Source organism: Tenrec ecaudatus, chromosome 6 (genome assembly GCF_050624435.1).
Source record: "Tenrec ecaudatus isolate mTenEca1 chromosome 6, mTenEca1.hap1, whole genome shotgun sequence".
NCBI classification, from domain to species: domain Eukaryota; kingdom Metazoa; phylum Chordata; class Mammalia; order Afrosoricida; family Tenrecidae; genus Tenrec; species Tenrec ecaudatus.
Window position 1 is genome coordinate 51518713 of NC_134535.1, and position 17490 is coordinate 51536202.

Below are 17490 nucleotides of genomic sequence, written 5' to 3' on the forward strand. Positions count from 1 at the left end.
ACGCCCGGTCTCTTATGATTTTGGATTTTACTGCACATTTTAACCCCATTCTATTCAGGAGTTCTAATGTGATCCTTTGAAAGCAGTTGGTAATGGGAGCCAGGCACTGCCTAGGTTTGGTATCAGGGTCATGCAGGCCCATGTTTTCATGGTCTAGTCGTTCACTGGACTGCATGTTTCCACGTGCCTTCTGATTATCTTCATCCCTCCGATGAAGAGATGCTAAGAGTTGCACTTCAGATGCTGCGCATGGGAACTTTGAAGACTCCCACCACTGCTCCCAGCTGGATGTAGAATTTTGTCTTTGTAAATGGTGTTATACCAATTACCCTTGGAGCATACAGGGGGAAAAGTATGAAAACTTAGATATAGCCAAATTCCTTGATGGAATGAGTTGCTGCCCAGGGGGATCTGGCCCATAGTCTATATGCTCCACTACATTCAAGGAAATCTTTACAGCAAAGGCAAATACACTTATACAAATATCCTTTGTCAAATCTCATGGGCATACTTCCACTCTCCTTCCCTGCTCAGCCTGCTTGTCTACTGTCTAATTATCTACGTTTGGATCGCACTGCTGTAGGCTAGTGTAGACAACAATATTTGCTTCTGTTACCTTGAGGTCGTGCTTGATGAAAGGACCAATTCCTTAGCTATAGTTAGTTCCTAGACTTAGTTCCAAGTTCCACTCAACTACCACACCAAGCCCAGGCATTGAGTTTTGTCAGACTCATGGAGACCCCATAAAGGATTTCTGAGGGTGTAAGTCTTTACAAGAGCAATAACCTCCTCTCTCTTCTGCAGAGACTGGCTGATTTGAACTGTTGACCTTGATAGAACCACAAGGGCAAGTTTTCCCTACACACACACACACACACACACACGCTCAGTCATGCTAATTGCAGTATGAAATTATGGCTAGGTATTGCCCTATAGCATATATATGTATAAAACCATATATACGTACAACATTGACAGCAATTTTTCTCCTTGCTCTCCATGCCTGTACTATTCCTTCCTCTATGGTAGAATTTCTATCATTTTCTCTGAATAATTTCTATTCATTTTTCCAAAGCCTTAGGAGGCTTCTTTTTGTGACTTCCATTTAGAAGCCAGCCTGGAGATGCCACAATTCCCTGTGAAATTGCTCATGACATTGTCCTCTTACATTTCTAATGGCACCTATAATTTTCTACCTCCTAAGTAATTTGTGCCTTTTTCTTTTTATCAAGCTGCATGAGTATAAAATCAGCGGGCTGGCAGGCAAATTTGGCAGAAGAGTCAAGAGTGATTTGGCAAGAGGAAACAAGAAAAATTGTTAGGATATTATTCAAGGGAGTGATTCTGGTCTATACACCAAACTATAATTTTGATGCCGTTTTCAGTCTATGAATATGACATGATTATCAAAATCACGTTTTGAAGCCAGAAGACTAAATCGTGGTTTATCTTTGTCTTAAGTGTCTAGCCAAGAACTGGCAATTATCTTGGCCTTTGCTTCTCTATGGAGTAGCATCCCAGAATCCCTTCCTAATATCTTCCATCTTAGCATTAGTTTTCCCCCAAATATTAACTATAACTTGTATTGCTGTATGTTTTCATTTTATGTTTATTATATATCACTTATTAGAATGTAAACACAACAAAGAAGATAAGTTATAGATGTTATACACGCACATATTTGTTCACTACTCTGTTTCCAGAGCAGGAAGAGCATCTTGTCCATTCAATCTCAGTACGATTTTAACACAGGGCTAAATGTACAAGGGACTTTGGAGCATGAGCAGCAGAGAGAGAAAATCTCCGCTCTGGATTCTACAAGCTTTTCCCCAGGACTGTTGCATTACTGCAGAGCAATATACCCTTTCTTTCAGCTCCCTGAAGATGTGCCTTTACTGAAATATGATAAAAATGTTACGCCCTCTGCTTTAAAAGAAATGTCTTTTGCGGCAGCAATTTTGTAATTTGTTATCCCATGACCCCAATTTAAGAACTTTTGCAGTAAACGCCTCCTTGAATTCAGTGCCAAAAAAGTTTGTCTCTTCAATCTAAATTATGCCCTTTGAGTTACAAAGAGAGAGCCAAACTTGCCACGCAATCTCCCCTTGTGTGTTGACTTCCTTGAGGTTTAATTCAGTTCATGCTAGAAATTATCTCGACCTAAGCTTCATGTTATGTACATTGCTCTATTCATTTTATTTGAATTATGCCACATTATATCGTGTCGCATTTTACAGGAAAGTTATAAATCATAGATTAATAAAATAAAATAGTCAACAATATTGTGAGCATACAGCTTGCAATTGAAAAGAATATTTATTTTGTTTTTGAGTAAAGGTCAACCATTGGGAGTTTAGGGGCGGCAAAACTATTTTGTATGATAAGATATTGGTATGTATGGTGTTATATATTTTTCAAAATGCATAGGTGTATAAAACACAGTGAACCCCAATGTAAACTAAAAACTTTAGAATTAGTAATAATGTATGAAAATTGCTTCATCTGTGTGACAAATTCATATTAATGCGAGATGTCAACAACTGGGAAAATTGGGTTGAAGGTAGGAGAGAATAGGTAGAAATTCTGTTTCTTGTTTTCTTTAAATCTAAATTATTCTAAGAAATAAAGATATTAAATATTAAAACAGCAAGGGAATTTCAGATATAATGGGATTTTAAAAAATTCTAAACATTTTGGATACTATCTATCGCTATCACAAGGACAATGACCGTCATGATAAAATCCCTTGACTTACAGAGATGCATTTTGAAATATTCAAGTATTATTCATGGACATATAAATTACCATAATAAAATTCCTGTATGTTTTCCCATAGTCCATAACAAATATTTAAAAATATAAAAGAATCAAAGGACCCCAAACCAAAAGTCAACAAAACAAAAAACTATTAATTTTATCTTCTTAAAGACATTGAAGTTTAATACTAAACCTATTTTCTAGGTTTATGACTAGAAAATGACTCCCTGGCTGTACCCCAAGTTAAATTGAGTACTGCTGTTTTCACATGTGAGCATGGTTAATATAGTTGGGATACGATTAATTTGGTTAAGCACTGGTTAATTTGGCTTAATCTTATATTTTTCAGAGGAAGGATTGAGAGAAACATGGAGAATAATAGTTGTTGATTTCCTCCTACATGAAGCATCTCACTTAAACCTTATAGCGATCTTAAAAGTTAGTTATTAAAATCCCTGGTTACAAAATAATGAAATTGAGGTTCAGAAAAGTGTTACATCAACGTTCCCAAGATCACACAGTTCTTAAGAGACACAGCCAGTAGTCGCCCTTAGGCTGACTGAGCGCCAACGTTTATATCCTTTCTTATCCAGGTGCCCTGAAAGGCTTTGCCAGGTTCTTATGTTACATTGTGAAGTGCCAGACTCCATTGCCAACCATTCTACGGCCCCCTAAGCTCCCCTCTAAATTAATTCAGATAAAATCTCTGAGTTCAAAGGAGTTTATTATTTGCCCTTCTAGAAGGGTTTCCAGGGAAGGATGGTATTCTCTTTGATCGGCAGAGGGATATATGCAAATGAAGCATAGTCCAAAAGGGAAAATGAGAACACAGTTTGCCAGTCATACCACATGATTCTAGGACTATGGTACCTTAACTTTTGTTTGATTGGATTGTTTATAAGCTTTCAAGAGACACCCATCCCCTGACATTTTTAATAGTGAATTGACCAAATACATGCTAATTCTCTAAAGCTAATGAAAGAGCTTACATTATGTTTAAAGACAAAAGTGAAGCCATTCCTATGGATAGATATCAATATTGATTGAAAATATCCCAAACTTCTTGGAGTATGGCCCTTTGGTAGAAGACTATGAAACTGGAGGCCCTGCGCATATTCTATGCACGTTGGGTATTTCCATAGAATGTCAGATGCTCCCCTGCCTCCGGCATCTATCCAGGGACCCAGGCTGCGATGTTAGAAACTAAGCCAAGAAGACTAGTCCTTATACGGAAAGTGATCTGATTCTCACTGGGCACCTGGTCCTTCCTGATACATCAATCTTTGTGAGCTACATTCTTTGTTTTTTGTTTCTTTGTTTTTCCTTTAGTATTCCATAAAATTCTTATCTTATTTTAAAAATAGTACTTAAAATGAATTATTGCTGTTGGGAAAAATACACAGTGAAACACGTAGTAAGTCAATAATAGCTTCTCCATGTATAACTTAGTGACATGGATGCTGGTTTTTGAGGGGTGCGACCCTTCCTATCCTCCTTTTCAGAGTTGTTCTTTCTTCAGGATCATAAATTCACTGTCCTGTCAACTTTTGAGGGGTGCTGTTGTCAGGCTGATCCCACACAGACAACTCTTAAAGGAACAGAGTATACAAGACCACTTCATGTGATTGAACTATGGAATGATATGATATCTGTATTAACTCTCAATAAAATGGTTTCAGAAACAAACAAACAAACAACCCAAAAACATAATGCTCAAGGTAAAGCCGTTTTTACTAATTAAGCTAAATGACTGTTGAGTTTTGAAGAGGACCTCAGGGATTATTTTCAGTTTGAGGTTTAAAGATCATGTCAGGACAATCATTGTTAGGAGCCCACCCATTTTTCCTGACTTTGGGAAGTCCAGAGTGTAGGCATATTTGACATTCCACTTTGCAGTTCCCTCTTTTAAGCGGGATTCTTCTCTGGGACATCTGATTAAGATGTTCAATAATGATATCTAGGCACCAGCTGTTCTTTTCACCTCATGGCAAATTCATGGTGGTAATCAGTTATACATTTCATATTCTCTTCCTCTCCCTGGCTTTCCTTCTCCTCTGTTGTTCCAGGGGATTAGAAACCAACTGTTCTGCCTCACACAGTTGCCCACAAGCTTTTAAAACCCCAGGCATCACACAATGAACTAGGAGGTTAAGAGGAGTACTGAACACATCATTAGGACAATTAACTGGGATGTCCCATGAAACCATGCCTTACACTTCCAAATCAAGAAATCAGAACCTATAAAGTACTTGGCTGTACATAAAACTTCTGATTTAACTAAAATAACAATACTTCAAACACAGACCATGCACACGTCAGATACCACCCAGTCCTCATTGACTCCAAAATTATACATGATTGTCCCTTGTCCCATTGATGCTGCCACCTAAACCCCTTCATGCGAAGCATTTTAACATCCGTTCAAGACCTTCTTCCTGGATCTCTCAGCCGATAACCATAGTCTATAACTAGGCTTATAGATAGTAGCACTTGTGAACATTTTGCCAGGGGCAATTCTTGTCAACTGCATAATACATTTAATCTAGAGTGTTCTAGCTCTTTCCCTACACGTCCTTGCTTTTTCTTGCCGTTTGGCATTTTAAAAATTTTAATTTAATTTTATGGGGGCTCTTACAGCTCTTGTCACAATTCATACATACATTCATTTTGTCAAATACATCTTTACATATGTTGTCATCATCTTTTTCAAAACCTTTTCTTTCTACTTGAGCCCACCATTTGGGACTCTTCTAGTGGTTTATTCTATCAGATGTAAAATAACAAGCTGTGTGTAAAGGAGAGAGTGTGTGTGTGTGTGTGTTCCAATATGTATTAATCTGCAAGCAACCTTAATTCTTAAATTAAAATCTGAAAAAAGGGGGGATTATTTCATGATGGTGTTCTGCTTTAGGGCAAAGTGAATTCTTTGTAGCATTTCCTTTAAGGAATGGCCCCTTGCGTATTCTTTAAACAGCCTATGCAAACTGCTGTCTTCTTTTAAGCCTCAGAAGCAGTCCTGGAACCTACCTTCTGTTCTGCGGTCATGGTCAGACTCTGCAGTCGGCCAGTCATATTCCCCAAACTCTTTTCAAAGGCTGCTACAAGGTGAGCCTGTGAACAAAAGAGAAGGAACGAGCCTTGAGAGTCAGAATCTTATGTGGATGGCTAAAAACACGTCATTTTACAAAATGCTTTATGGTAGGTCCTCTCTAAATTCGGTGCCCATTCTCATTGGCTCTCAGTGGTGGCTGTGCTATGGCACACATCTTCATTTACCGTTCCTCAACGTGGGTTTCTTAAACTCAGCGTTTCAGGCTCTTGACCTTTCACTTGGACTTAGCTTCTAAAAGGGCATTTTTTCTCCGCAAATAATAACGTCCTTTAAGTTGCACATCATGACGAGGCTTGACATGCAAAGTGCTGAATTAAGTTCTGAGTTGCCAGTTTTCAGACTTAACTTACAAGAGGGGGTCATTGAAGTAGTCCGCGGGTGAATGCCCCTCGTTTTTCTATTACCACAATGACCTTTGAAGATACAGTTTGCTCCTCTAATATAATGACACCCTCCTTCAAGTGTCAAGCACCTGCTGACTGCTCGACTACCTTTCCTCCTTTTCTACAGAGTTGTCTTTGTCTTCCAACTTCTTTGTAATAAAAAAGATTTTTTCTTATTTTATTCATTTAAACTAAGGATGTATTGGTAAGCTAGCTAGAAATAATATGCAGTTGTTATTTTATTTCAGCCTAAGGTATGTTGTGCTGATTTTAAGTTACAGGAGGCTATACAGTTATGTCACATCCCGAAGGTCTGATTTCCTTCCACTCGTATCATGATGCAATGCGATCTTTTTGTCGCAATATGGTTCTTCTTTGTTGTCGTTAGATGCTTCAAGTTCATCCAACTTAGCAACCTGGTACACTGCACAACACAACCTTGCCTTGTCCGCAGAGTCTTCACAAGATTGCTCTGCTCCAGCCCACTGTTTGGCCGCCAGGCCCATCCATCTCTTGGTGGGTCTGCCTCTTTTCCACTAACTCTCTGCTTGACCAACCTCTATTCGTCACTCTGAACTTATGTAGAGATGTCTGACTTTACCTGATACTGCATATGGAGAAGCAGAAGGTGTAGAGAGCATTTCTGTTACCCTTCAGCCCATCAGTACAAGTTTTCTCATATGCATACATATCCACTGAAATTCATATATATATATATATATATATACAATCTTGAAAATTATACTTGAAGGCTTTTTAGATTTAACTACACAGTAATATTCTAAGATAGCAGAAAAATAAAAAGAGGAACAGTGTTTTATAATTTAACTTTTTTTCAATGAAAAGGAATGCCATTCTATCACAACCAAGAATTAGTGTAAACTTTGGAAGGGATGACATATCCAGGGTGCAGCATAACCCTGACTGCATGCATGAGTACCCTCCCATTCTTTAACATCGCCTCACCCCGTTCCTAGGGCCTTGGTTTTACCTCATTAATCTTGTTAGGCATGCGTATGGTCATTTGTATAATTAAGATCATTAGACACAGGAAATCCAAGAGAGATAAACCCTTCAAAAACAGTAAGGGGCGTACTGGTTCTCTGAGGGTACAGGAGGAGAGGGGCGCAAGGGGGAAGGGGGAACTGATGTAACAATGACTGTATAACCCCATTCGAGGGGAACAAGTAACAGAATTATAGGTGACTGGATACATCGGATGGTGTAAGATATGGAAAATATATATGATAAGGCTTCCTGGGGGGTAGCAGAGGGGAGGAAGGGGAGCTGATATCAAAGAGTTAACGAAGAAAGAAAATGTTTCGAAACTTATGGTGGCAGAAATTGTATAATTATGCTTGATCTAACTTCAATATGGATTGTCATACTATACTGTAAGAGCTCACAATAAAATGATTTTTAAAATTAGTGTAAAACTATGCCCCCTTACTCTTACATTTTAACATAAAATAAAAAAGGACAAGACATCTGTACACAAATGAAAAAAGGAAAATGAATGGCTCACTGGTTTTAGTACAAAAGGAGTATTTACATCATCACTGCAAAGTCAAGATCTCGAGACTTTCCAGGCCCCGCTTGTCCCTTCCACTCCCCTCTCTTCTCTCCCCTCCGAAAAGACAGCCACGGTCCCCAATTATCAGGTCTTCATTTTGCACAGTTAAAGAAAGTATTCAAGGGAAATCACATTGCATGATTCTGTGCGACTGTGCTCTCTGATTTCACACAAAGGTTTTGAGATTCATCTGTTACGAATATTTGGAGTCTGTCTTATGTTGTAATGTATTCCTTTATGCAAATTAATCACAAATTATTTGTATGTGAATACCATTGTGTTCATTTATAGTTTGCATTGTTGGCAATGATTCTATCATGCACATAAAATGAGTTATTAAGACCTAACACTTAAATGGCTTGCTTTAAGACAGAGAAAATTAGAGTGGACAGGGAAAAGTTCTAGAAAGCCTTCGTTTATGTTTACTAAGAGAAACGTAAGGTTCTATTCAATTTTGTAAAGTTCTCAATTTCTCAAAATGGAATGTTATAACTTTTATTTGCAGAACTGTGAATCCTTGAATATATACATTTCAAGATAATTACTTCATATCCCTTATAGCTATATTTTCCACTTAATGGGAGCCAACTAACAATGAAACCAGAATTACAAGGAATGTGTTGTTTAACATAAATTGATCAAATTTTGTAACTATAAATAAATACAAACTATTATTAAAATAAGGTTTTCAACCCCTGGAATAGTTCTTTTTTATTAATGATGCGCAAAACATTTTAAAAATAACATTGTAATGAGTCACATTGCTCTAATTAAAGTGTGTTAAACTGTTTTGTGAAATATCCCTTTAAATATATGTGATCATGAATTCCTTCACCAGACAAACTTTGTTGCTCTAGAAGAAGTAAATGGTTAAGTTTCTCATGACATGGGATACAAATGGTTAAGAGAACCCACAAGGTAAATGAAGGGAAACATTTTCTACCAATGATGATGGTTTTCACTTTAATGGAGAGAAAATGGAAAGCTACTCGTTGGGGAATATAAGATGATCTATCTTGTGTGAAAAACTTCACATCACAAAGATGATGACTTTCAAAATCATTGATCTGCAGGGGAACTGTTAATCACAGTGCAGGCGGCTCTGACTTTCCATTAAGCACCTGCATAGCTTCCCCTCGGAATAAAACGGAAGACTGTCACGGGACAAAATAAAAAGGACCCGCTCCTAGTTAATGGAGGATCATTTGCATCCGTTCTGTCTTCAGTGTGGGGAGCACACAACATAATCTGCATCGGCACGTACCTTCCACTGTGTAAGAACTCGTGTGCCGCTCAATAGTAAACTGAAATATCAGTTTGCATGGTCCCTGCCTTGTATTTGTGTACACAGAATGCAGTCATAGTCAATCCACCAAATAAACGAAGCCACTGCAAAAGTATTCTACATCTGTGTTATCAATACAGTTAGATATACATGTTTGCATCTATGTACATGCATAAACATTTAAAAATCAATAATTACAGGATTACTTGAATTTTTGAATCAATCATCAGAACATTTTCACATGTTTTTATATGATACAAAATTGCTTCTTCAATGTTTGTTCTTATTAGTATAAACAAAATAAGTTATTTTAGAGAAGAGGCCTCAGGGTAATGCCTGGGTTATGTAAAAAATATTACACAGAACAAGAAAGGAGGACATCTACCCAAACTAAATACCATCTGAATGATTATTAGTAACAAAGTTAGTAACTTTATATGCTAAAAGGCTAAAAAGATAAACAACCCCCTCTAACACAATACTTAGTTTGATAATCAATCAGCGAAAACGGCAAATTGTTAGCAATAACTCCCATTGGTGACTTTACAAATTATGTAAGGGCCGAGCCTTGTAAAGAAGAGTTATGAAAAACAAATGCGTCCCACCTGCCGTGGCTGCACGATGGTGCAGGTGAGAGTCCCGAGGGCACTGGGGCCTTTCTGTGTGGGGCTCTCGTTGGCTTTCTGTCTGGTCGTGGGGTATTGATTCAGGGAAGGCCAGGTAATAGCTCCTGCCAACATATCCTCTCTCCTTTCCACAGACATTCTAGAAAACCTTTTCAAACAGTCTTTCTGTGCCTTTATGCAGCTCTCATCAGAGGAATGTCCCCAAAGGGAGGGAATTCTGCGGCGTGCACCGTCTATTGAGTGGAAACTACATTCTGTCAGTCAGAAGAGAAGTGAGCTGACTGGATACCTTTCTTGCAACTCTCCCATTTAACAGAGAAAAGAAAGCATTTGTGCAAAGAGGCAATTAAGTGTCACATCTAAAACTTAAATCAAGATTGTTTGGTAGAATCTATATAAATATAATCATAGCAGATACAAACCTAGGATAAAGTGCAAGAATTATCCCATATTAAGGAAAACCACTTAAGTTCTGATCAAATTAATCACATAAGGAGAAAAAATGAATTGCGGAGCAGCTGTCAATGATCGAAAAAAATGATAGTTAAACATGCTCACCAAACCAAACACCTTGTAATACGTCCTTATAATCAATGGATATCACATGTCTGCCCAACAACCATCAGTGTATGGCTCCTACTCAGGTTCAAACCAAGGTCAGGAGCACACGTGTACACTGAACAAGCTACAAACCAAAAGCGTACAGTGGCCACCATCAGAAACAGCACTTTCTAAAAGCTCATGAACTTTCATTGAAGAAATTTGTCACAAAAATACTTGAATGCAGTTCCTATAATTAATTTAATTTAATTAAACACATTTATGTTAAACATAGAGGCATATAGTCAAATAAATTAATAAGAATGAAACCAGAGGAAATAAAAACACATTCTGAAAAGACTCGGGCATTGTATTTTTTGAGGATGAGGACAGATCAGGTGTGAAATAGGGCTTATGAAACTAGATGATAAAGTCAGTGATAGAGAAGCATTCAAGAGATTTGTAGTTAATAGTTAATTATGAATCATTCTAATTTCTGACTCTGTAAAGGATAACATTTCCTTAAAAACACAAATGAACATAAATACACAAGATTTCTTTTTTTTGTAGGCATACTGACCCTAATAAAGTATTTAACAAATTTAGACATTCTAAAGTAAGATAGGCATTTTACACATTTCTGAGTATTAGTTCTCATTCATTGCAGCATTTATTCAAAAAGTGAATTCTAATAAACTGCCTTGCTATCAGAATAAAAGACAATGTTAAAGATCAAGATCTAAGTCATTAACTGAAGCTTTTAATTTTATATTTGAAATTTTCAGTTAATAAATTTATCTGATGGTAAGAGAATGTAAGCCATGTCATCACAAAATAAAGGAGCACTACATTGTAAATCTGGGAGCCCTGGTGGTGTGCTGGTTATGTGTTGGGCTGCAACCCGCAGGGTTGGCAGTTCAAAACCATCAGCAGCTCTGAGATAGAAAAACTGGTCTTCAACTCCCCTAAATAGCTGCAGTCTCACAGGGGTCACTATAGGTCAGCCTTGACTTTATGGTAATGAATGGACAGAGTGAATAAAGTTGAAGCTTCCAGGTAATTTACAAGTAGAACTCTTTCTAAATATTGTGGTGAATTTAAATTGAATTTTGTTTTTGTTTTAAAATAATTATAGATGAACAAGCTGCAAAGATAGTAGAGATAAGTTAGTTATACTCAATGATTATATCTTCTATATTGCAGGATCTAGAACACCTGGATTTTACAGTAGTATACATATGGAGATTCATGCAAGCACCACTTCAATCAAGATTCAAACTGTTCCCTCACCCAAAATGAGCTCCTTCTTGCTACCCATCACACCCCACCGCCATCCACTCTCGCTAACCCTTGAGACCACTGAACCCCTGTCTAAATTTTTATCATTATGAATGTTATATAATTAGAAATGAGCAGTATAAAACCTTTATCTTTTTTCACTGGGTCTAATGCAGTTGAGAACCATTCAAGTTGTATAATGTATGGATACTTTGTTTCCTTTAATTATTGAGTTCCATGCCACGGTATGACTGTATCAAAATTTGCCTAGTCATTCACCTGAAGTTGTTGTTATTAGGTACTTTCAGGTGAGTTCCGACTCGTAGCGAGCCTGTCTGTAACAGAGGGAGATGCTGCTCTGTCCTGTGCCATCCTCGTGACTGGTCTTATGCGTGAGCACTTTGTTGCAGGCCCCTTGGAAATCCATCATGTGGGGCCTTCCTCATTGCCACTGACCCTTCACTTCACTGAGCAGGATGTCCTTCTAAACGGGGATAGTCTCTCCAGAAACCAAGTTCAAAGAACGCATTTGAGAAGGAGTTTCCGTCTTGCCTCTGAGTGCTTCTTCTTGACCAGCTTGTTTGTTCTTTTCACCGTCCAGGGGTATCTTCAATATACTTCGTCAGCACCACGATTCCAGTGCGCTGATTCTTCTGTGGTCTTCCTTTTCCAATGTCCAGCTTTGGCATGTGTTTGACTTGAAGGAAAATACGGAGGCTTGGGTCAGGTGGACCTTAGTCTTAAAAGCAACATTCTTGATTTTCAACACTTTAAAGAGGACTAGTGCAGGAGAATGACCCAATGCAATTATTTCATGCACCATTTGATCTCTCGATTTCCGTTTCCATGAGTACTAATTGTGCACTGAAGCCAGATAAATTCTTGGGCAAGTTCAATCTTTTCTCTGCTTATCATGATGCTAACTGCCGGTCCAGCTATGATTCTGGCTCCGTTTACATGGAGATGTAAACCATGCTGAAGGCTGCAATCCTTGATCTTCCTCAGCAAGGGTTTCCCATCTGCCTTACTTTCGGCAAGCAAGGCTGTGCCACCTAGCCATCTCAGGTTGTTAGCATGCCTTCCTCCAGTCCGGAGGCCACACTTCCTTCATAATCCAGTGTCTGAGATGAGTTGCTCAGGACATCAATTAAATAAGTATGGTGAGAGGATACAACACAGTCCCACCCCTTTTCGGATTTTAGACCATATTTCCTTGTTGCATTTGTACAACTGCCTCTTGGTCCATGTACAATTTCCACAGGAACTCAATGAAGTGTTCTGGATTCCCATTCATCTCAAGGCTATCCATCATTTGCTATGATCCACACAGTTGACGGCCTGTGCATAGCTGTCTGCCTTTGCACAGTCTATAAACACAAGTACACGTCATGCAGGTGTTCTCTGTTTCAGCCAATATCCTTTGACATCAGAAATGATGTCCCTTCACTCATCTATTAAGGGGTATTTTGTTTACTGTGTTTTAGGCTATCAAATAATAAAGCTTCTTTGTGTGGTACTGCCATAAACATAAAGATAGAAAAATATGCTAAGAGAATACCATTAAGGATCTAAAAATAAGTCTACCCATTTATGGCCAAATGATTTTTCACAAGTGTGCCATGTCCTCTCAGTGAACAAGAACAGTTCCTTTAGCAAACAGTGCGGGGCTCACAATTTCACATGCAAAAGCATGAAATTGGACTCTTACTTCATAGCATGTAGAAAAGTTAATACAAAATGGATCAGCAACCTAAATATAAAAGTTAATAACCATTAAGCTTTTAGAAGAAGCATAAGGATAAATTTTAAATCCTAGTATTTGTCAGTGGATTTTTAGATATGATACCCAAAACAAGATAAACTAAAGAAAACACACATCTCTTAGAGCAGCGGTTCTCAACCTGTGGATCATGACCCTTTCAGGGGTCGAATGCTCCTTTCACAGGGGTCCCCAATTCATAACAGTAGCAAAATTACGGTGATGAGGTAGCAAAGAAAATAATCTTATGGTTGGGGGTCACCATCACATGAGGAACTGTATGAAAGGGTTGCGGCGGCATTAGGAAGGTTGAGAACTGCTGCCCTAACCACCACCACTGTCCACCCCCCCCTCAGGGCAACTGTAGAGGGCAGAGCAGTGGTGCTCCAGGGGGCTTCTACGCTGGTAAATCTTTACAGCCTGATATTTTCCCCTTAGAGCGGCTGTTAGATTTGCACCATTGACCTTGCCCGTTAGCAGCCTGAAGCTACTGTGTTACCAGAGCTCCCTATACATACATCAGTTTAAAAAAAAACTTAAAAATTGTTTCAAATGACATTATCAATAAAATGAAATATTTAGGAATCAAGTCTCTGATGAAGGTTTAATTTCCAGAATATATAATGAACTCCTATGAATTGGCAACAGGAGACAAATAAGCTAATTAACAAATAGGCAAAGGACTTGAATAGGCATTTTAAAAAGATTATATGCAAACAGCAGACAATGAGCACATGACACTGAGTACTTGAACACAGTCAGGCAATTCAAAGCCGCAATGATTTGCCTTAATTAGCGACTATGGAAATGCAAATCAAAATAGCTTCATACCTACTAGTATAAATTTAATTCAGAAAGAAAGAAAAACAGGTTGACAAAGATGTGGAGAAACTAGAACCACTTATACCGCTGGGGGGAATACAAAATGTTCCAAGCACCTTGGACAACAGACTGGAAGTTTTGTAAATGGTTAAGTATAGAATTGGAATGTGACCCAGGAATCATATTTTTAGATTATACTCAACAGAAGTGTTGGTAGTCGTAGTGGGTTCATGTTGGGCCGCTAGTCACAAGATCAGCAGTTCAAATCCACCAGCAGTTTTGCAGGAGAAAATTGCAAGCAAATTCCCCTTAATATTATCCAGTCATAAAAACAAATGGATTTCTGATACATGCCATGTCATGCATGAGCCTGGAAAACAATGTTAAAGAAAATAAATCATATCCTAAGGCTCAAATGGTTCATTACATTTACCGTATATACTAGAGTATAAGCCGACCTGAATATCAGCCCAGGCACCTAATTTTACCACAAAACTGAATTAAAAATGTGTCAAAAAACTAGGCTTATACATGAGTATATACGGTATAGGCAATATACAGAATAAGATAATTCATAGTGACAGAGAGTAGATTAAACCACCACCACTGGTTCTAAGTCATAGTGACCTCATAAGCCAGAGTAGAATCACCTCTCTGGGTTCGTGAGGATGTGAATCTTTAAGGGAGCAGAAAGCTTCATCTCTCTCTCTCTGAAAGCGACTGGTGGAGTCAAACTGCTGACCCTGTGGTTAGCAGTCCAATATGTAACACACTACGCCTAGAGAGGAGATTAAATATAAAAAATGGTTAGAGAGGAGATTAAAGGTGCCTAGAGAGGAGATTAAATATAAAAAATGGCTAGCAGGAAAGGTACGGAGAGTTATCACTTAGTGAGTACCTGTTTGGGAAAATGAAAACGTTTTGGAAATAGATTAAGGAGGTTGTATCACATAGTGAATTTCATAATGCCACTTAATTTTATCCTTGAAAAATGGCTAAATTGACCATTTTTTGGTATATGTGTTTTACCACATAAAAATAATGCTAAAATTGTATAATTTCATGAGGAAAAAATTGTATTGCTGTCTTAAAAATAGAGCAACTCTGATTACAAGGATCCACATGTGACCTCCTCCCTGGGAGATGGACGGCAGAGAAGTGGGGGAAGGGAGACTCCGGATAGGGCAAGATATTACAAAATAACAATCTGTGGATTATCAAGGGCTCATGAGGGAGGGGGGAGTGGGGAGGGAGGGGAAAAAAAAGAGGACCTGATGCAAAGGGCTTAAGTGGAGAGCAAATGCTTTGAAAATGATTAGGGCAAAGAATGTATGGATGTGCTTTATATAATTGATGTATGTATATGTATGGATTGTGAATAAGAGTTGTATGAGCCCCTAATAAAATGTAAAAAAATAAAAAAATTGGAATTTTAAAAAATATTGAAAATAACACAATTTAACTTACTAGCAAGACTAGGTGGAAATTAACAACTGCACCTGAATATTGCTTTTTGTTCTGTATTTATGATGACAAATAAAATTAAGTACTATATTAAAAAAAGAAGCTCAGAGGGTAAACCAAATATGTACATTATTAAAGACATTTTAATATTTTCCTTTGTTTTTGCCTTTGGGAATACATATGTATTGTTGTCTAGTGTCAATAATTGACAGGTTTCTTGTAGATCAGTTCAATACTATTATGCACTGTAGGGGTTTACCAGTATCTCCATGTTATAGATAAGCCTAACCAAGAGACATTTCAAAAGTAAACTAAAGCCCTGAGTTTAAGATACTGGTAACTGTCTTGATGATCCAACCCATACCATCTGCCCTAGTGATTTATACTACTATATAGCCAGCTCATGTTAAGGAATTTATAGTTGTTTCTGAACTGTTTAAGAAAAACAAAATATATCCTAAATTATACTGTTGCCTTCTAATATCATCCAAGAAATTCTCTAACAACTATTATTTCCAGAAATTCTTGAACAGCCATTAAAAAACATAAATTTAATCATCCACAATGAATCTGAATTTGCCAGTGAGAGAAAGATAATATCATTTCAAATCCAGTCTTTAAATGATTACCTTGTGATGATATATTTCCTTATATCCTTTGGCATTTAAATTACAGAAGGAAAAGGCAGACGGAAACGCAAGCCTTTACATTTGCAAATGTCTGTTATTCTAGCCGTATAGAGTGGGCCTACAGCTGCTCTCTCTTGCTAAGGCATCCTTTGGGAGAAGGAAAACTCAGTAGAGCAGAGGAGAGGTAGAGAGGGCAGGGATCAAGCCCCAAATGTCTCTGTGGGGCTGGGCGGACTAGCAAGTACTGAGGCTTGTAATCTGGCAGACAGGCAGGCGCCTCTTTACCCCTCACTGGCCCCCTAGCACGACTGCTCCTGAGGCTGAGGCACTGGGCCATGAGCTCTCCTCTCTGTGACATCTATTCAGAGACGAGTGGGGAGGGAAGATGCACAATGCGCGTGTAATTGATGTTCTCCATCAGCATCAGTATTGCCATTCTGTGCTTTTCGGAGTCAGAAAAAGTACGCTCTTGTAAAGTGCTGAGAGAAGCCTGCCAATGGATTTTGAAAGAACTATGCCTCGTCTACAGCCTTGCTAAGCTACCCAAATTTAGAATTAGTCATTAAAAAAAATAATTGGATGCTTAACTAATTGTTCAGTATATGGAGCAGAGGAATGCAAGGGGCATGACTATTTTATCTTCCAAACAACACTGTATCCCCCTATTGTAGCATCATTTGAGAGAGACTAACATATGGGGGGTGATAAAAAAAGAAAAGAAAAAAAAAAGCAAGCAGTCCTTAAGGTTGTGGATCTTGTTTCCAATCTTATAAGACATTTTTGGTACAGCATGATTGCCTTCATAGCGTACTGCTGAGTAAAAGAAAACTTACCAAGAATACTACTATTTAGTCACGTACGTCTGTTTTTAAGGGCCATGTAAAGTTTGTAAACCTTTTAAAGAATTACTCAGTTTTACCATATCTATTCCAATGTTAACAAGGAGAAGACTTACATTTGCGGAAAGCTGAGATGTAAGGGTAGCAACTTTCTCTTGAGACGCAACCAACTCTCTCCGCAGCTTATGGATTTGCTAACACAATTAAACAACAAGAAAAACTCAGGTAAGAATGCTCAGAGAATTTTCCTTGAAATTTAAAATTCAGTCCAAGAAAAACAATCCATTTAGCTCATTCTACTTTGACTATGTCAGCACCAATTCCTGAAAACAAACAAATGTGAATATGAGTCACATATCAACAATCAAATCAATGCCACTTATACGGGGAAAGGAAAGTGCCAAAATCCTATGTGGAGACAGA

General features: G+C 38.0%; 1 protein-coding gene across 10 annotated transcripts in view; it reads right to left on the bottom strand.

Moving 5' to 3' along the window:
- The window catches only part of NAV3 (neuron navigator 3), a 924907-nt gene that overhangs the window by 50087 nt on the left and 857330 nt on the right, over positions 1-17490 (bottom strand). For all 10 annotated transcript variants that reach the window (XM_075551244.1, XM_075551243.1, XM_075551247.1 and 7 more), the window contains 2 exons: positions 17184-17261; positions 5785-5868 (listed from right to left, as the gene is read on the bottom strand). In XM_075551244.1, the coding sequence (XP_075407359.1) occupies positions 5785-5868; positions 17184-17261 (162 nt within the window). The remainder of the gene's footprint in view (positions 1-5784; positions 5869-17183; positions 17262-17490) is intronic.